At 51.6% G+C, this 24,081-nt stretch overlaps 1 protein-coding gene across 11 annotated transcripts in view; it reads left to right on the top strand.

Moving 5' to 3' along the window:
• Window positions 1-24,081, top strand: part of NCOR2 (nuclear receptor corepressor 2) — a 226,047-nt gene that overhangs the window by 92,465 nt on the left and 109,501 nt on the right. For all 11 annotated transcript variants that reach the window (XM_063416136.1, XM_063416131.1, XM_063416140.1 and 8 more), the window contains exons 5-6: window positions 18,964-19,143; window positions 23,809-23,922. In XM_063416136.1, the coding sequence (XP_063272206.1) occupies window positions 18,964-19,143; window positions 23,809-23,922 (294 nt within the window). The remainder of the gene's footprint in view (window positions 1-18,963; window positions 19,144-23,808; window positions 23,923-24,081) is intronic.

Raw genomic sequence — 24,081 nt, forward strand, 5'->3', positions numbered from 1 at the left:
AGTTTGGAAGCTCCTGTAGGCTGAATTAAGGATGGTCATGTCTGGCTTTTCTGGATACTCTGCCTTGATTTGATTTTTACTTGACGCTTCTCATTTATCACATCTCTTTATTTAATATTGGTGTTTGAAGGGGTGGAATTGGTTTCTGGTGGTTCTTTAATATAATCTTCCCCAGGAAAGCCTCCCTTGTCCCAGTCTCATTTAACAAAGCAAATCGTTTACTTAAAATTGTCCCCTCTGCGCATGGAATAAATGTTGCAAAGAGAAATCCCTTGCTTGTGTGCCTGTTTGGATTTACTTTCATCTTCTCTCAGGGTAAATTGTATTTGATTTTACCTCCAGTTTGGACACGCTCCTGGTTGGCAGGAGAGCCTTGCTGGATAAATGTGCTGGGGCAGCTGGCTCTGATGCCAGTGCTGAGGGTTGGTGCAGCTGCAGGCTGGGCTTGGGAACTGCCTGAGCCCTCAGTGAAGTGAAAGGGAAGTCACATTCATAGCCAGGAAGATGGGAATGGTTTGCTGTATCCCTGTAGGAGCTGAGTGAAATAGCACATAAACAAGAAAGCTCTTCCTTGGGAATGCTGGGGTATTCAGACATTTCTTATCTGTACAACACTGGTGGGCTTTACCTGAGATCCCTCTGACCTCTCTTTATTGAGAAGGATGTTTAACTCTGGAGTAGAGCAGATGCCAAGGGAGGCCTGAGGCCTCTGAAGCATCCTCAGGGGACGTTGGTTGCGTGGCTGATGGGGAAAATGCACTGTTGTCCACAAAATGAAAAAGCCCTCTCCAAAGATACATAGAAACCAGGATGACTTTTCTGTCTTCACATTTTTCCCACCAGCAGTTCTGTTCTGCCTCTCACCAGAAAACCATGGATTGTCTCAACTATTTGTTTCTAATAGGCAGAGCTTGAGGAATCAGTTCATCAGTTTAGGGGCTGCATTTGCTTCTCGGTCTGTGACACGTTTCCAAGAAGTACATGCATTTTATGGGGCTTAGAACATTTGTTAATGAAAGAGAGAGAGAGCTCAAGTGCAATTCAGCAAGACAAGATGATGCTTTTAGTGGAGCCATTTGTAATTTTAGAGTCTGGAAGGAAGAAGAAAAAGTGGTGTCCCTGACTGGTGAGAGCCTGAGTGGAGCTGGGATTAGTTGCTCCAGAGTAGCAGGGGCTGCTTCCAGAATGGGCTTGATGGAGCTCACTGCAAGGCTGGATGATCTTAGAGCTGTTCAAGTGGCTGGGAGCAGAAGGCAAGCCTGGGGCACAGGGTATATCAGCCTTTTGCAGCTTGGGAAATTGGGTTTATAGCGATCTTTTGGCCTTAGTCCTGAGCAGTTGTCCTCAGACTAGGCTATAAACTGCTGGTGGACATTAAGGTCGTGGAAAAGCTCCTAAAGCCAATGTGTGCTTTGCAGTGAGCCTCAGCACACTGGAGGAGCTGCTCTGGCTGTGGGTCCAGGGAAATGCCAAGAGCCCTTTGGGGCACAGCTCTGGGCACTGGCAGATCTGGGCTGTGGACACAGGTAGAACCTCCTCTTGCACCCACACTAAGCCAGCCAGGGCTGAATTCAGCACTGGGCACTGAACTCACCACCCAGGACAGATGATAAAGACCTTCCTGAGAGGCTCTGTGCTGAGGGAGACGTGTCACACACGCGGTGGCAGGACATGTGTCCCAGTGACCAGGGCTGGAGAGAGATATTTGCTGTTCTGTCTGTGCTGCTGACTCAGTGCCTGACCAAGTCTCTCAGTGCTTTATCTAGGGCAGCTCTGGCAGCTGGGTGAGCTCTTTGGGTGAGCTGCACCATGTGAGCCCAGGATTGCTAAACACACTGCTGGTTGTTCAGACAGAGTATCCCAGGAGCTACTCCCTTACCCGTTACCCCATTCCTCATTGTTGCAGTCACTGCGTGGGGAGGAGCTCGATTTACTCACGGGGAATAGTGCTAGGACTGGTTTTCATGGTGATTTTGCAGATTGAGCTCATTTTTGCACAGTAAGAGCCCCACAAAGCCCTCAATAAAAAGGGCAGGGGTTTGGTTACACGCTCTGGGCGCCAGCCTGACTGTCCCAGGGGATGTAACTGTAATGGATGTTGCTCTCGGGCAGTGGATACGTCTTGGTCTCTCCTGGTTTCAGAGCAGCCATTGAGCTGAGATGCAGAATCACGTCTGTGATGGGATATAAGTTTAGCACATCCCTGATAACCATTGATAACTGGATTTACCAACCATCAGCCCAGGGGAGAGAAGTCAACACCATTCCTGCACGTTTCCAAGGCCTTTCTTTAGAGCTATAATCTATGCACTGAACACAGACAGAACAATTGATGGAGTAACTGCTGGTAACAGGCTTCAGAGTTTTTCCTCCCCCGAAGAGAAATGGATTTCTCATCTTTTGTTCCTCATCTACCTCTCCCAAACAGGAGGAGAGCTGGGCCCCTTAAACCATATTCAGTATCACTGCAGTCTCACTCCAAGCAAGGCTGTAAGGAGAAGCTCTTGGATCAGTGCATTTTCCCTGGAGAAAGCAGACACAATTTTGGGCAGCGTGCCTTTCAAACACAGCAGCTTTCAGCTAAATCTCACTTGGACAAGTAAAAGATACTACCTTTCCTTATGAACCTCACCTTGCTCATATCCTCAAAAACTGGTGTTTCTTCTTAAGCTGGAGGCTGGAAGTTGTTTTCTTGCCTGCTTTACCCCACTTCAGCATCCTTTTCCCTGCTGTTGCATGTCGTGCTGCTTCAGTGCTGTGGTCCTGGGCTCCTGCTGTGCTGGAGGGCTGTGCTGAGCTCAGTGTGCTGGGGAGAAATGAAACCTCCCTGTGCCCTCTGTGCCAGCTGGGGCTGATGCTTTTCCCCCAGGAAGGTTCTCCCTTGATCTGGCTGACAGTAACCAGAACAGCTAAAGCAGGGCTGTTTTTTCAGTCACTGTGAGCCTGGATTCACTGCAAAAGCTGCTATGGAGTGGCTTTGCCAGGTGTGTTCCTGGCAGAGAGGCAGGAGCTGGTTCCCAGGACCCTCGGTGGCTTCTGCTTTCTTTCCAATCAAGCCACAGACCTCCCTCACATAACAGCAGCCAGGAGTAAAGCAGAGAGCAGGCCAGTGATGTGCCCCATCCCTTCCCTGCACGCTCGTGCACAGCTGGTGCTGCCCATGTCCCCACAGGGACAGTGAGCATGGCACACCCGCTCACTCAGCACCTGCTCTCCCCTCTCTAGACCTGGAGTTTCATCCTGCCTCTCCCCTTCCCTCTCTTCTCATTCCTGTTATGCTTTCACTGCTCTTCTCCCCATTTTTAAGACTGCTCTACTACCACACGTGTGGGTTGCTGCTCCTTCCTATAGGATGTGAGTCAGTTGTGATCTGCATTTAGTCCCCTTGCTAGGGCTGCACTTACCAGTGGCCTGTTCAGGACAGGAATTCACTCTCAGGGAGCCGTGGAATCCCACGGGAATGGGGCTGGGTGGAGCTTAGGAAACCTGAACCTTGCTGCCATCTGCCCTGGCAGCCTGCTGGTCACCGGGTGAGTCTCTTCCCCTTTCTCTATCTCAGATTTCCCCATGTGTACAAGGGACAATGCCACTTCCCTCTTTTGTAAAATAATTAACAACCATGGATGGAAAAAGGCAATTAAGAAGCCATGTGTTGTTAAGATTTGGACTCTGCTTTACATTGTGCAAAGGTTTTAATTTCTTCCTTTTCTGCATGAGCATTTTTGTTGTGTTATGGACTGAAAAATGAAATAAGAAATGTGTATGTGGGGGGGTAGACTTGGAAAAGACAGCATTAAGGTCAGGAAATAGGTATGGCAAAAGAGAAATTAGGGCAGAGGGTATTTTGCTTTCATGCATATCAATGTAGCTTTAAAAGCAATTAATTGAAAAAGGAGGAATTAACACATTTGAAATGCCTTTTTAATGATGCATTGAAGCCAGCAGCATACATGCCAAATTTCACACTGGCTGCCCGTTCCAGAGCCCAATTTACAATGAACTCCTGGAAGACAGGCTGTGGGATGGAAAAGGCTCTTGGCCAGCCTGCTAACTCCTGCCCTGGCCGTGGGCTGGCAGGGCACTGAGGACAGCAGAAAGGCCTTTCGGGAGCTCTGCTCCCTCCTCACTGCACTGCCCAGTGCCTTGGCAGTGCTGGCCCTGCTGGCTGCTCCATCCTTGACAAATGCACCAGGGGAAAGGAGCAGGAGGCTCTGGCTGCAGGATTTGCGCTGCTACAGGGTGGAGGAGCAGTGCCACGGCTCCCAGCACAGATAACTGGGCTGGCTGGTAAATCACCAGTTGCGTTTCTGCTCCGTGGCTTTGTTATGGGAACATTGATCTGTTGCTGGGATTAACCTCTCAGAGTTTCCAGTGGGTTGGTCTCGCAGTTATTAATGAAACTGGCTGGAACTTGTGTTGACCTTGGCAGAGGCCCCAGTTGGCTTGGAGGGAACTGGCAAAAACGTAATCTCTAATTGAGTAATCCAGGGCTGGGGGAAGGGAGCGGAGGGGGTGGACACAGAGCAGGGCTTTGGGCTGGGAGAGCCGTGGTGCTCCGGCGGGGTGCGTGGGAGCGGCGGTCACCGAGGGGATTGGCAGGGACAGCCTGGCAGCATCTGGGTTCCTCAGCAGGCACAGCCTGGCAGCATCTCGGTTCCGGCACCCCAGGCTCCCTCCTGGGGCAAGCAGCCCGGAATTCCAGCGCCTCCCCGTGATTTATTGCTGTGGAACAATAGCACACAGGGGCTGGAGAACAGAACAAGCTGTGAGCGTCGGCCGGCCCTGGGTGTCCTCCCAAAGCCTCTGAGTTTGCAGCGGGGATCGCTCTGGGCTCTGCCTTCCCCACGGGAGGTTTGTTTTTCACTTGAATAAAAGAGCTCTGGGGGTTGTTTCTTGGGCTTTTGGGGAATGTCTGCAAGCAGGGATGGAGAGACAGCGCAGGTCTGGTGTCCCCAGCCCTGTGTCTCTGCTGTGAGAGAGGGAGATGCTTCCTTGGCCAGCTGTGGCCACATCTGGTGGGGAGGGACAAACCCTGCAGGACACCCAGCAGAGGGATCCTGTGGAGCTGTGCTAGCACCGATGGACAGGGGACACACCAATGCTGCCAGCACCCTGGTGCTCCATCCCAGTTATCCAGAACCCAAGTGAGATGCAGAGATCTGTGCCAGTGCCTGGCTTGACCAGCCCTGTGGGAAATGAAATTCCTCAAACACTCTGCCATGAAGAGAACTTGTCCTGAGGACTGTGGGGTGCTCCATGCAAAGCCTGCACCGTGCTGTGTGGCCTCCCCACTGCTTCTTGGAGAAGTGGGCTTCTGTAGAAGTGGCTCTAACCTCAGATCTGAGCAGTAAAATGAAACAATTTTAGCGGGTGCAAACACACCTACGTCTTTCCTGCTTTTGTCCTCCTTCCCCTGCAGAGAACAGCAATTCTTGTTAACTCTGCTTACAGCTGGGCTCTCCCTGTGACGTTGGGCCAGTGGAGCTGGGCACCCATCAGGAGCAACTGGTGTGGAGTTGTGGAGTCCAGCAGCTCGAGTGGAGCTGAGGTTGTGGAGTCAGGAGGATCCTCCTGTGATGTGTTTGACACCCACCCATTGCTGTGGGCTTGCTCACACTGTCGACTTGTGCCTGATAAAAATCTGGTTGCAAAAAAAATGATTTGGTGGGGTGGGGAATTTACGTTAGGGGAGCAATGATTCAAAGCTGTTTCTGGGAAGATGAGGGACACGTTGGCATCCTCTGTCATTCCAAACATATTTAAAAGCTGAAATATTTGCATTGTTCACGTTGCCACAGCACAAACACTTCTGGCTGGATTTCCCTCCCTGCTTTCCTCCCTGCTCTGAAGATAATTTCCAGAGCATGGAATGGATGAGGATGGAATGAGTGTCAGTGTGTCAATCCCTGCTCAGCTGCATGTGCACACACACCTTTGGGAGTGTGTGCCTGGTGTGAGCAGAGTGGCTCTCCTGGTATGGCTGGCAGTCCATTCCATTGCCCGCTGTGCCAGGATGGCTGCAGGGGTGGTCAGCAGCCCATGCCATCTCCAGTGTGGACAGAAAGCCAAGGGAACAGCCTGAGGAGTGTTGTATCTGGAATCTCCATCCCATGCATGGATTGTGCTGGTTTCATTGGAAAAACAGATGCTTTGGGGCGTTGCATGGTCCTTGTGGGATGTTTGGCTCCTCCATCTGGACCTGGGCTGAGGGGCGAAGGAAGGGAGCACCATGATTGCAAGGAGCTGCTCTTATTCCGTTTCTCAGCTGAAGTTCCTGCGGCCAAAGAACTGAACCATGGTCTGAGAGACTCGAGTATGGCAAGAAAAGCCCTCATGAAATATTCCAGAGGCAGGATGTAAAAACCTCTGACCCTTCTCTGAGCCGCCTGCAGCCCGGCTCTCCCCTGCCCTGTCTGCTCCAGGCTGCAGAGCTCCTCGAGCCTCAGACAGCAGGGCCAGGGCTCAGTGCAGCTGGAAAACCCACAGGAGAACTGCTGGTGCCTCAAGCACAGGTTGTTTCACACTTCTTCAGCTCATTTGTGGTGACCGACATCCAAAACAACCTTTTAAATTGCCTTTCAAGCCGCAGCGGTGGCGAAGGACGGTGTGGTGAGGCTGAGTGCTTCCAGGGAACCTGCTTCATCATTTACATAATTGGACTTTTCTGTTCCACTCAGTCAATATTACAGGGCTCGCGCAGTGCGACATCTCACCTGATGTGCTGGAGGGAAAGAAAGTCCCCTGACTTTGTGTGCCTCACCCCTGTAATTGGAAGAAATATTTCTGGCTCTGTGCTTGCAGTAGGGATTTTGCTGAGCTGGGTGTGCTGTGTGGATTCATGGAGGCTTTTCTCCATCTATGAAGTGTTTGTACACGTTGTATGTATCTATTTTATCTGATAGCAAGAATTCTAATGTGCCTTGTTTTGTGCTGGAAGTGTAGGAGAGAGGAGAGCTAGTTTGCTGCTTTGTCAGTCCTCAGGTGGGACTTAGGAAATAGTGTTGGTATGGCAGGAGCTGATACTGGCCTCCAGTATTATCCCACCTTCCTTCCCAGTGTGGGGTGGAAGCTGTGGAGGAGATGCAGCAGCAATCAGTGGTGTTTGCTGGAGGGGAATGGAGTGGGGGAGTGATTTCAGAGATGGATTTGGCAGAGATGAGGTGCTGCTCTTTGTGCCTGTGGTGATGGAGCTGTAACAACATCTTGAACATGGCAACAGCCCTTGCTGAAGCTCTGTGACTTCACGTTCGTGCTTCGTGGAGCCTCATCTCTTAACAACACCCTTAGCATCCATAATAGAGAGGAACTGTTGAGTGCCAAACGGCCTAGTTAAAATCACTCGCTGAAAACCTCCTTTCTTTTTGGACCTAAACTTGCTTTTTAAACAGAAAACCTCCTTGGCTGTGTTTTAGGCAGAGCACATTGAGAGGGTTTTTTGGCTCTGCAGCCTGGTGCTGCATGGGGGGGCCGGGGGGCGATGGACGCTGGTGTGTGTCAGGAATGCTGGCTGCGTGCTCGCCGAGCAGAGAGGGGTTGTTTTAGGACAAGCTGACAGGCCCTTGGCTTGTTCTGCTGCTCTCGAAAAATGTAATTCTAATTCTTGGCACCTTTTTCCAGGAGGATAAGGAGCGAGAGCACAGTGGAGCCTGTTCCCTGTGTCCTTGGAAATGGGCTTTTACCCAGCGGCAGGGCTGGCTCAGGGCAGGAGCAATGTGCTCTGTCCTGCCCTGGGTTTGGTGGAGCAAAAGTAGAAATCAGTGGGGGAGAAGCAGTGTGGGATGGAATGACCTGAACCATCTCTTTGCAGTCCTGACCTCTGTCTAGTTACTCTTTGGTCATCTCAGTGCTCTGGCAGAGCATTTTCTGCAGGTGCCAGTGTTCTGCCTGGGTTCTGCTTGCCTTCATCTGGCCTGGGTCCTGCCCCCTTTCCTGAGAGGAGGAAGCACACTGTCCTCTGGCAGTGCCAAGGAGGAGATGGGCAGTGGTTGTGGTGTTTCCCAGTCCTCTGCTCCCTCCTGAGGGATTCTCCCAGGGCTGCAGAGCCTGTGGCATCCTGCTCCAGATTCCTCTGCTGCCCTGGCACTGTATCATCCCCTCTGCCTGCACGGTAATGCTTCCTTAGGCTTGACTCTGAGCACAGTGCTCTGGTCACTGCCCCAGCAGGGTCTGATTTCTCCCCTCCTGTGCTGTTCCCTGAGGAGCAGCAGTGATCCTTTCTGCCTTCTGATCTCTACTTTGGACGCTGTTGTTCCCATGACTGCTTGAAAAAGAACCATTGCCTTGTGCAGATCAAGCTGTCCCACGTGGTTACGTGACCAAACCAAGCACAGGCTTTTATTCCAGGCTGGTTTTCAGGTCTGTGTTATTTTATCTCATGCCAGCCATCTCAGCTATGATGTAGAACAGATTGCCCCCAGCAGCTAATGTGTTTCTGCCTCAGCAGCAGACAGAGTGGCAGATGTAAACACAGGAACATTGCAGGCTTTCAAACACTAAAAACTCCTAAAGAATAGGCAGGTATGTGGATATAAATATATACAGTGCTTTATATGAAAGGCTTTCAATATGTTTGGAGAGAAATTTGTAAATTTGTGAATTCATGTGTGTATACATTTTATATATTTTTAAGTAATTGAAAAGCATACATTTTTATATATATATAGAAATACATATCTATATATTTATATATGCTGCCTCCTATTCTTGTAAGCTGTTTTTTCAAAGGCTTCTTCTAGCCTTGTTCAGTGATTCTGCCTTCAGCTGCCACAAGGAGAAAGACTCCCAGTCTCGAGCAAAGCTAAATATTGATTTGAGTCAATCTGGGTGCACTTGGAGACATCACTAGTGTTCATGAATGCAGCATAATCACTGATTGGAGTGGGGAAATTTCATCATAAAGGCCCCAAAAGGGAGGTTTATTATTGCTTTCTTCCAAATGCCTGAATTTTATTAGCTTCAGTCATTCTTGGCAGGGCAGTGGAATGGGATTTTATAGTTAGCAAAGGAAAAGTAAACACAGTAATCATTTCACAGCCCTGTGCCTGCCAAACCAAGATGGAAATTCCAGCCTTGGTGGGAAGCTGCTGCTTTGCTAACAGATAATAACAAATTCACTGTGGGCTTATTCTTGCTCTGGGAGCTGAGACATTCAGGTTTTTCTGTAATGCCCTGGTGTGGGGAAGCAGAGGTGCCTCATGGTTTTCTGCAGGAACAGGCTGGGCAGAGGTTTGTGGTTTGAGCAACTCCCACAGCCATTCTCAGGTACAAATGGTGTTTCTGATTCTTTGGGAGCTGCTCTGTCCCGTGCCCTTGTTGGTGTTTGTTTTCCCGTGGTCAGTCTTTCTCTGATGGCAGAGCTGAAGGTGTGACACATTTGAGACACCCCCAAGCTCCTGGCGCTGTGACCATCTCTAACTGCTGAACAGGGGGAGGGTTGTTACGGCAGAAAATCCTCCATGAAACGCCAAATTCTCACGTCAGGTTTATGTTGAGTGTTGAGGTCAGGGCTTGGTTCCCAGCTGAGGTCTGGAGCAGCACCTGCCTGTGTTTGCTGGTGCTGGGGGTCGCTGTTTCCTCCCACCCTCCTGCCCCACTGGCTGGGGATGGCGCTGGGGATGCTGGGGATGGCCAGCACTGCTCCCCCTCCGCAGGATGCGGCCTCCTGATGGAAAACCAGGCGGAGCAGTGAAGGAAATGGCTCCTCAAACAAGGGGCTGATGTCGAGGCAGCCCCTTCCACGTGTCTGCACAATCACTGGAACAATAAAGCTCTGAGCGGCCGGCTCTGACGGATGGCGCAGCTGCCGTGCACCGCCCGGGCTCCTGCCAGCGCCGATCCTGGTGGCAGCAGCCGGGGCTGTGTCCCCTGTCCCCTGCCTGTGGGTGTCCCCAGGCGTGTGGGGTGTTTGGGACGGTCACTGGGTGTGCTCTGTGCGGCCTTGAGGCCGGTCAGGCTGCTGGTGGACTCCTCAGGCAGAGGTGTTGTCCCCGCTGTGTCCCTCGTGGTTTCACAGCTGAGAGGTTTTGATGTCCCTGAGAGCACAGCCGGAGTGAGGCTGTCCATGGGTGACCCTGCAGACATTGGGGTGAGGAGGTGGTGACGTGCAGGTGGCAGGTGGAGCTCCCTGGTTCCGTTGGGAGCAGTTACTTCAGTTTGGTGGCACAGTTGGAGCGGGAGCTGCTGCCCTTGAGCAGGGCTGTGGTGCTGGGACTCATCGTCCTGTGCTGGATCTGCTGTGAGTCTTGGGAGAGTTCTTGGTGGCCTGGGCTTGGTGCAATTGCTCTTGCACGCAGGAGGAGGTCTGGGTTGTCCCACAACACACCTCAGCCATTGCTCAAACCATTTTAGATCTTGTTTGCGTTTCCTTTTTCCATCAATCTCCTCAGTAGGCAGCTCAGTCTCTGGGATTTGGGGAAAATCATGGATGATGGTGGGGAGGGAGGGAGTGAGAGCTGCCTTTAAGTGTATCTCACTTGCAGCAGTAGTGGTTAAATAGAGCTGTCTTCAATCATTCCCTTCCCTCCCCTCTAAATCTGATTCCCCTTCAAGCCAACTTGGCAATATTGATGTTGTGTGCCATCCTGATTAACTCCCAGACAAATCCCTGCTTCCCAGGGCTGAGAGTGCTGCCCTGTGTGTATCCCGCTGGGCTGTGTGTGACTGAGGAGTCCCTGCTCCTCCTCGGCCTCCTGCCTCCTCCCTGGCAATAGGAGGAAATTTAAATGTTTCTGAAGAGCAACATTTCAATTTCAAAAGCTGTTCGTTCAAGTGCGTCTGGAGTGGGATTTCTCTCCCCCACTCCTCTCTGAATGGGAGCTTTAGAAGTCTCATTTCCTCTGCTTGATAACACCAGGCTGAGAAGGGCTTTTGTCTTTCATTTCCCCTCAATTTTTTATTTTGAAATCAGTGAGGTTCGGAGAAGCTGCCAGGGTGGATTTTCCCTCCCCTCCTCGTCTTTGTTCATGTGCTGGAGGATGCACCTGGCATCACCCAGGGAATGAGCTGGAGTTTCCTGGGGCACAACCCACCTGGGAGCTCCCTGTGCTCCTGGCAGCACAGGAGGAGGAGTTTGCTGGGGTGTCCATGCTGTGGAGCTCCTGGAAGCACAGGAGAAGGAGGTTTGTTCATGTGTCCATGCTGTGGAGCTCCTGGAAGCACAGGAGGAGGTTTGCTGGGGTGTCCATGCTGTGGAGCTCCTGGAAGCACAGGAGGAGGTTTGCTGGTGTGTCCATGCTATGGAGCTCCTGGAAGCACAGGAGGAGGAGGTTTGTTCATGTGTCCATGCTGTGGAGCTCCTGGCAGCACAGGAGGAGGAGGTTTGTTCATGTGTCCATGCTGTGGAGCTCCTGGAAGCACAGGAGGAGAAGGTTTGCTGGGGTGTCCATGCTGTGGAGCTCCTGGCAGCACAGGAGGAGGAGGTTTGTTCATGTGTCCATGCTGTGGAGCTCCTGGCAGCACAGCAGGAGGAGGTTTGTTCCTGTGTCCATGCTGTGGAGCTCCTGGCAGCACAGGAGGAGGAGTTTGCTGGGGTGTCCGTGCTGTGCCCTGCCCTTCCCGGCCATCCAAGTGTGGCTCTCATGTCCCAGCACAGCGTTGGCCGTGCTGGTGCTGAGCCTGCCCCAGGATCTGGCCCCGTGTTCCCAGCACATGACGCTGCAATGGCTGCAGTCCTGCTGACTGGTTGCCCGCCTGCTTTTTTGGCTGACGTAGCTTTTGTAGTTGGCGTGACATCAGATATTTTTGACGGGATGCTGAGCAGAGAGCAGATGTAAGCTCATGTAGTGCCCAGCTCCCACTTCTGCAGGGCTGATGGGTGGGGATGTAGGCACTGTCCCAGCAGTGCAATGGCATTTGTGCTGTTCACTGGAATATTGCACTGGTATAAAAAGGGAATTTTTTTCTGCAGAAGCCTTTTTTGTAACACTCGAGCTTGCTTTTCACATAGCATCTAGGCCTGGAGGGCTTTCTATCTGCTTGAGGGACAGCTGGGATTTAGCAGGGACTATTCCAGCATCTTCTGTCAGAGGGAACTTGTCTCCTGGGATTAACATGGACCTTGATGCTTCATCCCTGCCTGGTTGACATGTTGGAAAGACTCAGAACTTGCTTTACTGCATGTGGTAATTGAAAGACGATGAGTAGTATTGCAAAAAAAAAGAAAAGAAAACAAGTTGGGAGGCTAAAGCTTTCAAAGGGATGGAGTGAATGTTCTGTTCCCCTGAGGTTTCTTGGGTTAGGTGTCAAGGTGTTTCCTAGGCTACTGCAGGAGGTTTGAAGGTTGTGCCTGCACCCCCAGGTAGGGGACCCTCCCTAAAGAAACTCCCTGAGCAGCAGGCACAAGTAGAAATGCAAAACCAGGCTCTGGTGATGATTCAGAGATCCCTGTGAAAGCTGCCCGAAATCGCTGACCCCAGGGAATGCAGGGGAGCTTTGAGCCCCAGCAAGGAGCAGCCAGGCTCTGCCATGAGCTCCCCCTTACCTTTAAAATGTGCTTCTGCAGCCGGGGGTGACCCCGCTGCCTGGCCGAGTGCCAAATTGGGCAATTAAAAATTCCCCTCCCTGCCTTGGCCCGTGGTGTAATCAAAGGCGTTTTTCACCATTTGGTCCTTTTTAAGAGGCTTTCAAACACGAGCTCGTGTGTGCAGTGTCAGCACGGGTGGCTGCTGCCTGAACAAATTACTGGGAGAGCATTAAAGTTGCAGATGGAGGAGTGGAAGAGCTTGCTGCTCTGAGGGCTACTCTGAAACCTTAACTCGTCCTCTCCTTGTTTGCTGGAAGCAGCAGCCGCCTGTCTTTGCTGTACCTGCTCCTCTGCTCCATCCTCATCATCCAGGGGGTGGTCTCAGTGTTTCTTTACCTGCCCAAACCATGCATTTATTCACAGCTCTTTTGGGGGGCGTGCTGTTGGCCTGGGATGCTCCACACATCATCCTTCCATCTCAGCCTTTTCCTTGCCTTTGCAGAAATGCAATACCTTTCCTGCATCTTCCCAGAACCAGGACCCCACTCTGCTTGCCTGCTCAGTTCCAAGTCATTCCCCTAAGGCAAGCACCAAGATGAGATTTTTATTAATTTTTTTTTCTTTGGCTTGGACACTTCTTAGACACTTTTGTACTAATAAAGGCAAATTGCTGGCAGAGAGTCTTACCAGATGTATCAACTGTACTGAAGATGCTCAAAGAAAAAGTTCCCAGAATCTTTCTGAATGTTGCAGAAAGACATACTTTCTTGTAAACTCGTTCTTGGAAGTGACAGAGTTGTTTTGGCTGAAATTCCCTGCTTAGGGGAAAAAAAAAAGGAAAAGAAAAAGAAGACTAAAGATGCCTGAAGCCGATATTCAGCATGGAAAATTTCAGTCCAGACAGTTACTGTTTGAACAAACTTAAGGTCAGCTGAAAATCCAGGGATGCAAAATAGGCAGTGTTGGGGAATTCTTAATGAGAGGTGCAGCAATTAGCTCCTCGTTGTAATGAGTAGATGGGTAGGTGAGAATTCATCACTCCTCTCAGTCAGTGGGGAACGTTCGCGTTCAATGCAATTATTATCCACTAATGGGGAAAGGCAGGAAGGGGATGAAAGGCACAGCATCCATTTGTCGGGTAATGCCTTGGGCGGCCGTGGGAGTTTGCCTGGGTGAGGTTTGCTGGGTCTGACCCGTTATTTCAGGCTGCCTCTGGGTCCGGGAGCCTTTGGTGCTGCTGCTGTGGGATTTTGCAGTCCTGAGACCCAGGGGCAGCATCTGTTCACTGGAACACGACGTAGAGCACAAGCGAGTTTTGCGAGACCAGATACAAGGCTTTGGTTACTGCCTTTAACTGAGGCTCTGGCTTGGCGAGCTTTTACCACCCTCGTAAATCTGCCGGGGAGGGGAGGCAGGGAGGGAGGGGTCAGCATTTGGTCCTGCTTTTGCAATTAAATTGCTTCAAGCTGTTGAAACATTGGGGAAGCTTTTTGACCTACTTTTCGTGCAAGCTTTAGAAATTGTTGGGATGTTTTCTGCTCTGTCTGCGTGGAATTCAGCTGGATTACGGAGGAAAGGAATTTCGTGGGCCTGCTCGTAAAGTCAGATTTATTTAAAAAAAGAAATTAAATTTTTTAAAAACCCACCTGGTTTTGTCTTCAGACAGCTCCTTGGTCTCCAGCTTTATGAATTCCCGTGAGAGCACGCAGTGGGCTGCACCCAGTGAAAATCTGTGTTTTGCACATGCCATGGAGAGTGGGGTGGAGGAAGGAGGTGACGATGCCTTGGTCCCACACCTGGCATCCCTGGGAGCACTGGTTGGCCTTGCAGGGAGCATCCCTGGTGAGCAGCACCCCAGGAGCTCCCCAGAGCACACTCAGTCCCCATCCCGCTCGGGCAGCCCTTGGAGCACGCAGGGACACAGCCCAGCGTGAGCCCAGCAGTGTTTAAGAATTAAAACCTCGTTTGAAGGGCCTGGCTGCAGAAAGAGCCGCTAGCACAGCAGATGGCCACGAACAAAGGAACTGCAGTAACTCGATGTACTTTTCACTGCTCGGACTCCCTGACTTTTTGTACTCGTGCATCTCCCTGGGGAAACGAGCCATTAGTTTTTAGCTCCATAACTTTTTCCCTCTGTCAGTGCTGTCATCCTGGGGCTTAAGATATGTCAGAGTGTGTTGGACACTTTTCCAATTAAAAAACCAAATTCCTTTAGTCTGTGTTTGCTCACTTAGGAGTTTTATGTGTGTGTTTTTACCTATAAACCTGATGGGTGGAAGAGTGGGGTGTTGCTTTCCTTCTCAGTTCTCATCCCAGGGAGTGTGGGAAGCCCTGGGGGCTCAGTGTCTGCTCATCCCTGGGCTCCTGCACAGGGAGGGTGGGCTGCTGGCTCTGCAGTGTGGCACAGCCCCACAGGGATGGGGTTTGGGAGGTTTTTGATGATCTCTCCACTCTGGTGGAATGCTGGAATGTTCACTGGCTCAGTGCTGCTATCAGAGGCTCAGGTGGTGGAGGCATCCCCACAAGGAGGACCCCGGATCACAAGTTCATGTGAAGTTTTTTTGGGAATTAATTTGAGCACAAATTGAGTGGCCCCAGCCTATTCTGCCTGCTTTGGCAATCTTCTCCAGCCCATGAGGACACGAGACGTGTGAGTGGGCAGGAGTTGAAGATAACACCTCTTAATCCCTCCTGGTGCTCCAGCAGGAAATGCTGCTGCTGGCTGATAATTAGAAAGTGAACAGACTGTGGAAGAGATGATGTTGGCATCCCTAAATCTCTGTCCTGGGCTTGGGGGAACATCACTAATGATCTGGATTAGAGGCAGAGAGAGACCCGGGCTCACCGAGGATGATATGTAGGGCAAACACCGCGTGCCGTGCTGGAGATCCCAAAGCTCATCCCAAGCAAGCAGCTCTGTTCTCTTGGGACACCTTGATGGGCTGTGGAGCTTTGGAATCTCCACTGTGGAGGTTTCAAGAGGCAGCTGACACAGTCCAGGGATCAGCAAGGTCAAAATGCACTTTGCAGCGAGAGGTAGGTGCAGATGGAGCAGAGCTGTGGATCTGCTGTCTCCTGAGGGTGGGAAGCTGAGAAAAATGGCCCTTCAGGAAGGCTGGGCTGCATCCAGCTGTAGGTGCTGAGCTGAAGAGGGGCACAGATGCTCCTTTAAATCCCTCCAACTCACATGACTTCTCCGTGAGTATCACAAGCTGGGTCAGTAATGCAGAATAAGCAGGTGGAGAGGGGCTGGTGCAGGTTCCAGTGTGTCCTGGGACCACGCTTGGGCTTCCCAGTGTGATTTTTTTTCTTGTGGACCAGATGTTGGTGTGTCTGAAGGCAGGGACATCAAATTTACCTGGAGATTTACTTGTTCTTCAAGGCATGAGTAGGCAGTTGGCTTATCCTTTTCCTTCCTCTCTTTTTTGCATGTGTTTAAAGTCACTGCTTAATACTGAATAGCAGGCTTCCTCCATTAGCTGTGTTGGGAATTTTTATTCCTAAGCGTGTAGAAGAAACCCACCCCAAAGTCTGGCCTTGCTCTTTGACAACCTCCTCAGTGATAATTGTTTTCTTCAGTGCCAGCACCTCCTCTTGCTGCAGGGAGGTTTGTGCAGCCTCTGCCCCCCTCACACCCACCCTTGTTATCATATAAATCACAAAACAAGGCCAGGGATAAACAGGAGCTGCAGTAGCTGTTAGCCATGTGTAAAAACAAATCACATGGAAACAGTATAATTACTGAGAAAATATCAACTTGAGTAATGCAGTAATTGTTTCCTTCCCTCCAGCAGATTTATTCCACCTCTCGCGGCTCTTGCTGGTTTGGAAGTCTGTGACTTCACGTTAATAAGAAGAATTTCACATTTCACACTGCACTTGCTCAGGGTATGACACTGTGTAGAGCAGGGGAATATATTTTGAGGGTTTCCTGAGAGGTGTAGGAAGCAGAGCACTAGTTGAAATATCTCTGACCATTGGGGTCTTCCCCATGCTCTGAGTGGACTCTGGTCTTTACAAACCTGTTTTCAACCCACTTTTGTGATTTAAAAGATCTTCTTTATGCCTTCCATAAATCCGTGAGCTCTGCTTTTTGGATGTCAACTCTACACAAACACGATTTTTTTCCTTTAGTTTTGTTTTTTCCTTTTTGCTGCTTGTCATTTTGTTGATTTAGAGAGGTGCTTGTGACATGACAGTGCCCAGCATGCGAGGTCCAAGGACACACTGCCTCTCTCTATTGCTGTAATCATCTCCTAATACCAGATGATGATGATGTTTGTGCTGTGACTTGCAGCTATTTCCCTTACTCAGCTTTGATGCTCTTTTGCCTCAGATTCCACAAGGTAAAAAGATAAAAATGTACCAGGACCAGGCTTCCAAGGTGTTTTGTGCCAAGCAGGAGTTTAAAGATGCCCTGTCCTGCATATTGGCAGACATGAGAAAGGATCATTTGTTTCATGTGCACAGTGAGGAGCCTTTCTCTCATGCATTTTTGGCAGGTAGCTTCCTTTCCTTTAGAAAAACCTACCCACCTACAAGCCACTGCCGCTTCCCCTTCCTGTGCCTTAATCTGAACGAGATTTCATGAACGCTTAATTTATCTTTTGCTTCTTGTGGTTGTCCTGCTCCTCTTGCCTTGAAAAAAAAAAACCCAAAACCACAAAAAAAAAAAGACCCAGCTGTGGAGAACACAGAGATTTCCCACTGCAGCAGACTGACCATTTTTGATGTCTAATGCTGGGAAAGTAAAACAAGATGGGATTTTCCCTTCAGGATTCTCCAGACAGCTCTCATGTTCTTCTAGCTCCTCTCCTGGATGGATGCTGGGTACAAGCAGCTTAGCCTTGCCTTTGTGCTCCAGGGGTAGGGTGGGACTGAGGCAGGATGGTGAGAGAGGGGTTTTGGGGTGCTCCTTTGCTTTCTGTCCCTTGATGGCAGCAGAGGGAGGGGCGTTGGTGGCGCCAGCAGGGACGGGGTGGAGGCCTCCCAGCAGATGCTGTTGAGATGCTGAGCAGTGCTGGGTGGTATCTGCGCTCTCCCCACGTTCAGCGTGAGCTGCAGCAGGGCTGGTGAGTAACCCAGAGCCTTCATCCACGAGCCTGGTTAGAAGGGGGAGCACAGAGGGGTCCACAAGCCCCCATCCAGCTCCAGGGGGTCACCCTTGAGCTTTCACGGGTGTCAGCACGGAGGGGAGGGTGCTCAGCACCAGCTGGTGCAGAACAATGTTGGCTTTCTTCAGGGCTGCTGCAATGAAGGTGGCAAAGTTGTGTGAACTTGTTCCCTTGTTTGGCTCCCCCCATCCCTCCCCTCCCCTCGGCAGCAGCTGCAGTGTGCTGGCTGCCCAGCCTGGCAGAGGTTTAGGGTTACAAACGGAGCCACCGCTCCTCTTCTCCCCCTCCAGGAAAAGAAATCCATCCACTCACTAAGCAAATGAATGGATAAACTTTTAATTAAGGTGCTGGGTGGCTGCCAGAGGGGAGTGTCCTGGGTCAGGGTAGGCTGGTGGTGTGCTGTGATCCTGTCTGTGTGGTATTAAACAGCTGTTTCATCCCAGGTGCCTTCATCCGTGGTGGGCAGGCTCATCCAGGCACACAGCTTGTGTTGGCAGAACTGGGCTCCTTTGCTTGGAGCTGCAGCGGGGAAGGGTGAGGTGCAGGAGAGGCAGCGTGGCTGCAGGATGCTCCTGGCATGCTAACTGGGCTCAGCAAGGCTGTTGCACTGCTGGGGGCAAAGCTGAAGGTTTGGATGTGTTTTCCCTCAGCCTGGGGCCATTTGAACTGCTCCCTGTCATGGCCACGGAGGTTTTGCTGATCTCTCCAGTCTCTGACTTGAAGGGTCTTGTTGAGCTGAGAGCCTCTTCACCTGGAATTTGAAAAACGTCAGTTTGGTCTATTTTTATCTTAACTCACCTATCCCATTTTTCTCCATATTTGGATGGATGCATTCACCATCCAGCACTCAGAGCATCCCCAGGGTTCAGGAAGAGATGGAGAAAGATGGCTGTGAAGGAGCTGGGAGCCCTCTTTCCTCGCAGGGGCTGCCCTCCTATCCCCTTCTCCTTCAGCGTGGTTCATGCTGCTCTTGTCTCTGTGGCACTGTCTGAGGAGGACGTGACTGTGGTGTCTCATTTTTGCAGAGAAGATGTAGCCGTGAGCCCTCTGAAGGGACAGTGGTGCTGGGAGCTCCTGAATATGGATGGGTTTATCGATCCTGAGAACATGAGCAGCACTCAAGGTGGTGCGAGCCTCCGAGGCTTTGTCAGGAGGAAAAGCTCCTGCCATGTCCCTGGGAGAATAACCTGGTTGTCTCTGGAGATGCTGGGGGTTGTGGAACACTGTGGTGATGTGATCTGACAGCTGGTACTCCCTAGTCTAGCAGGTTTTTTTGAGGGTTTCGTGTATCTCAGAAGGCTGGGAATGGGCCAGGGAGCTGTGGGAGGATGAGAGAAGGCTCCAGAGTCTCCTGGGAGAGAGATGATGTGGCTGTTTTACGCTCCCCAGGACCGTGGCCTGCCCGGCAAGCTGGAGCCCGTGTCCCCGGTGAGCCCCGCTCACGCCGACGCCGAGCTGGACCTGCTGCCCGCGCGGCTCTCCAAGGAGGAGCTCATCCAGAACATGGACCGCGTGGACCGCGAGATCACCATGGTGGAGCAGCAGATCTCCAAGCTCAAGAAGAAGCAGGTAAGAGGCTGTGGGCTGCAGGGGAACACGTGTCCTCGCTTCTGCACGCTGCCACAGGCCCTGTCCTTGCCCCTGCGTGGCCACAGAGGGGAAGTGGCAGTGCCGGTGCACCGGGATCATCTGAGTCCCTGCTCCCTGTTGAGATGTGGGTGGTGGCTGCAGTCTGGAGCTGGTAGTCACAAGGTGAGAGCAGGAGCTTTGGAAACCCAGCTTGTAGCTCTTTGCATGTCAGAGAACCTAGAAGAGAGAAAAACGTGTCCTCAGTGCCTTGGCAGTGGATGTGCAAGTGGTGAGCAGCAGAGCTGGAAGCGCAGCCTGGCTTGTCCAAGTCATCAGTACAGCCCAGCAGAGCACAAGGTCTTTTCTTTTTCCTTTCCAGCAATTGTCTCTCCCCAGTGCTGTTGATGCTGCCAGTATTCAGTGCTGGGCTGTTTAAAACATTGCTGCAATGACCAAATGACCCTTCCAGTGCATCCAGTCCCCTTTCTCTGGGGCTTTCCAGCTCTGCAGTCTTGAGCAGCATCTGATCCAGCTCCAGTCAGGGCTGTGCTTGAGCAGGGATTTGAATCTGATCTTCCTGGCTGCAGCTTTACCCTGCACAGGAGCCCTCCCCAGTAAAAGGATAACCCACTCAGTGTTGGCCTGTACATAATTACCATAAAGCCATTAAGAGATTAATATGACAAAACCTTTAGGGACGTCCATGAAAAAACCCACAGACTTAAGGGCTTTCATTTCTTAAAGAAATCACTTCTCTGCCTCTTTTTTTCTGATTGCTTTATTTTCTTTGCTTGGGATGAGTTTCTGAACTCCCTGATGGCTGCTAATCCCAAACTACCCAAGAGGAATGACTTGTCCCAAGGGGTTGTAGCTACAGCAGGAATTTAGGAATGGAGCAAAACCTCTACTTGGGCTGTTTGGTGAAGCTCCTTAGAATGAGCATGCGCTTGCTCTTCCCCATCAGATCCATATTTTCCCATACCAAACACAGTTCCTTTCTGTCCTCCAAGACAAAGCAGGAATATTTTCATTTGTTATCAAACAGTATGGCTTAATTAACGCAAAGGACCCTTTTTTTGCATGTGTTGCTTCATATGTGCAGAGGTTTGAGTGCTTGAGGAGAGGAAGCCAAGAGTGGGCAGAGGCAGCTGTGCTGGGGGCGGGAGGCAGCAGCCCTGTGTGCCAGCTCACAGGGCCCAGAGGAACATCTGGAGCGATGGAAACCACAGAGGTTCCTCTTGCTGGTTTTGGTGGGAGCTGGGTGAAGGCAGCCCTTCCTCTCTCCCTCGTAGGAAGCTCAGACAAAATGCTGGTGTCCTCTCCCACCTGGCAGTCTGGCTGCTGGTCTGTGGTTTTATTCACATTTGAGGAAAGAGATGCAAACCGTGGTCATTTCCTGCTCTGGAAAAGGACTTCCCAACTGGGATGTGCAGCTGGCGGGGCAGGTCCCTGTTGTGGCAGCTGGGAGGACTGACAGCTCCAGTGATCCACTGCCTGACTTCTCAGGGATGCTGAGGAGCTGCTGCTGATGCTAACAGGAGCAGCATATGCTCCTCACCATTAAAATCAAACTGTCCTTCCATAAGGAAATGGGATTTTTATTGTTGGCTGCTCAGTTGCTTTATTTCTTCCCTATGAACAAATTTTATGATTCTTCCTGCCCACAAAAATGCTCTGTTAAGTGGTGAAGAAGGTGAAAGTGGCTGTTGGCAGTAAAAGCATCCCCTCCCTTCCTTTTATTCTATTTTTTTTTTCTTTTTTGGCACATGGTGGCAAAGTCATATGGTAGCAAAACTGACTCCCCCCCCACTATGGCCTCCTTCCCCCTGTGGCTGGAGCTTTCCCCATCCCAGTCCTCCAGCAGAGCTAGCACATGTGGGAAGAAATGTTTTTGGAGCAGGGGGTCCTGTGTGAGATGCTCCAGGAACGTTTTGTGCAGCTGAGCTGTCAGTGCAGGAGCACGAGCGAGGGAAAGCAGCGAGCCTGGAACAGATACTGCTCCTGCAGGAACGTCAGTGGAGCAGGGGAGAAATTGTGTGCAGCCAGAATATCCTAATGCTTTTCCCCTCTGTCTTTGGGAGGCCTTCTCGGGGTAATTAAATACACTTGTATGGAAAGGCTGTGCAAAAAAGAGAAAAAAAATCCCAACCAACCACAATCCACCATCTCTCTCTTTCTGGTTGTTCCAAAAAATGGCAAGGAAGGCTCTGCCTGGACTTTGCAAGAAGCAAACGTCTTCAGCAAGCTGAGAAACCTTCCCCAAACCCTGCACACCCCTGGCAGGAGGCCACCTCCGTCAGCCATCCCCCGCTCATTCATGCGCCATATGCGCTTAAATCTCTCGCTGAGTCCTCTCTCCCCCTCTCCCTGACAGGGAAGGATAATCCTTATGCATTTATTCCTGGCAGCCGTACCGGGGATCTGAAGGAGAAATAAACTGCTGGGCTGCTCTCTGCAGTGGCGCCTGAGCCTCCCCGGGCGCTGAGCTCAGCCCAGGGCTCTCCGGGAGTACAACACTCCCACCTGGTGATGGAGGTGGAGCCGCCAGGGTGGAACAGCTCCAGGGTTTCCCCTTCCATCAGGATGAGTTTCCTGTGTTCTCTTTGAACGCGGTTTTCAGAGCTGCCCTGTGGCTGGAAGGCTCTGCTCTCCCCGGGCAGGTGAAGCTCTCAGTGCCCAGGTGATGGCAGCTGTGTGTGTGACAACCTTGGCTTCATCAGGCGGGTGTCACAGCACAGGAGCTGGTATGTGCAGGGATGGGGCCTTCCTGAAATGTCACCCACTTCCCACCAGTGCTGCAGCCTGCAGTGTCTCTCTGTAGCACATGGGCCACCCAGAGGGTCTCCTCCCTGGAAGGAGGTCCCTCCTCCTCCTCTTCCACCTGGAAATGGGTGCTGTAAGAGCCAGGGCTGTGGCTAATGGTGGCATTTACATCCCTTCAACACCACTGCCCTGTCTCCCATTTGGGGAGAGGAGAGAGGTCTTGGGCAGCCACTGCTGGGAGGAGGGAGGGAGTGTGGAGCCGTCAAGACTCATCTCTCATCCCTCTCTCTCCTTGTAAAGGTCACAGTCCCAGCCTGGCTTTTGTGGCAGACCTTTAAGAAATCCATTTTGTCCCTGTCTGGGAACCCTGACCTATTTTGCTTTGCCATTTCCCACGGCTCCCAGGAGTAGCTGTGGCAGGCTGCAGTCCGGTGTGCTGCCTCCAGCTGCACATCCTTACCCCAGCATCTGGCCCTTTAATATCCATACAGTGCTGGGCCACAGCGAGTAGAGTTTAATTCTCTACTGTATTTCAGCTATAATTAGATTTTTATTTTTTTTCTAACGAGCTGTTTTTAATGAGCCTCCACTTAGTGGCAAACTTTCGTTTCCTGATAGGCCATCAAACCCTCTCATCTGAAATCCCTTGCTGCACACCCGACCACTTGGCAGAATTTTTGTGGGTTTCCAGAATGATATAGCCAAGTTTGGGATGCTTTGGCTTTTTTTTAACACAAATATTTCCCCCAAGAGCAGTAGATGCATCTGATCCTTTTTGCTGGCTCATTCTTTGCAGTTTTTGGAGTTTATCCCATGGGAGTGAGGATGCGTGATAAGGGTGCCTTAGGAGGACATCAGGGAAGAGCTGGCAGGTCCTGGAAGTGCTGTTCTGATTCCAGATACAGCTTTGCAGCCCATGGGTTCAGCCGTGGCTTCTCGGGGAGCTCATGTCCCCTGTCCTGTGGTTTGGGCCACCTGAGATGTGGCCACGGTTGAGAACAGCAGAGGGCTGAGGTCTGCATTTTCTTCCTTGTACAAGACACACTCGATTTTCCTCATGCTTCAACAGGGGAAGCTTTAGCTGCAGGAAAAAAAGCTACAAAGATTTGGAGGTTCAGAGCCTAGCAGGGATGAAATCCTCAGCGTTTTTTGCCAGGCGCTCCCTCTCCCGTGCCTGTGCTGCCCCGCAGCTGCCGCGCACGGCTGCGCTCTCCCTCCTCACAGCCCCAGGAGGAGCCTGGAGGAATCTGTGATTTCCTCTTTCAGCTGAGCAGTTCCTCAAACTTACAGGAAGGGCTGGGATGTCTCCTCCCACCTCACAGTGTCACAGAGATGGAGCTGCAGGTGGAATGTCAGGTTTAGCTGCTGACCACGGTGATATTCCAAAGTGCAGGGATGTCTGGTGCACGACTCATTCAGTCGAGAACATGTCCCCAACCACCCCACTGAAGGGTGAAGCTGAGGGTGGAGAGCAGCCTTGCTCATCACCCCTGGCTCCTCCACTCTCCCTGCACGCAGCAGCAGCTCCAGAGGCAGGTAGCAGCAGGGAGCCGCGCTGGAGCTGTGGTTTCATTGAAGTGCTCCCAGTAAAATCGTTATTTCTAGCCTCGGGCCCATTCCAGGAGGCTCCTTTGAGGCAGGTCCTCATCCTCCATACCTGGAACACGCCGACCCACGAGCACGGGGCCGGTGCCTGGGGCAGGCCAGCGCTGCGCTTGCGTGGCCGGGGCTGCTGCGAGCTCTCCTCCCTCTCCCCGTCCCTCCCCAGCCCGTGCTCGCAGGAAGTCTCCTACCATGGCGCTTTCTGCCTCGGTCACGGCACCACAGCCAGCCTCGTGTGGACGGGGATGGCTGCCTCTCTTGCTGTGACTCACCCTCCTCCTCCCCCCTCTCCTTCCACAGCAACAGTTGGAGGAAGAAGCAGCCAAACCACCAGAGCCTGAAAAACCCATCTCTCCCCCTCCTATCGAGTCCAAACATCGCAGCTTGGTGCAGATCATCTACGACGAGAACAGGGTGAGTCTGGAGATGATGGAAGTGCAAATGTGGGATTGTGCCGTGTCAGCGTGGCCGAGGATGGGGAGGTTGGTAAGGATTGGGTGGGGGATTTTTCTGGGTGTTACCTTTGGGGTGGAGTGACAGCAGCCCTGTCAGGATGGTGCAGATGAGTGCTAA

The sequence above is a fragment of the Prinia subflava genome, chromosome 19 (assembly GCF_021018805.1).
Source record: "Prinia subflava isolate CZ2003 ecotype Zambia chromosome 19, Cam_Psub_1.2, whole genome shotgun sequence".
Taxonomy (NCBI): Eukaryota; Metazoa; Chordata; class Aves; order Passeriformes; family Cisticolidae; genus Prinia; species Prinia subflava.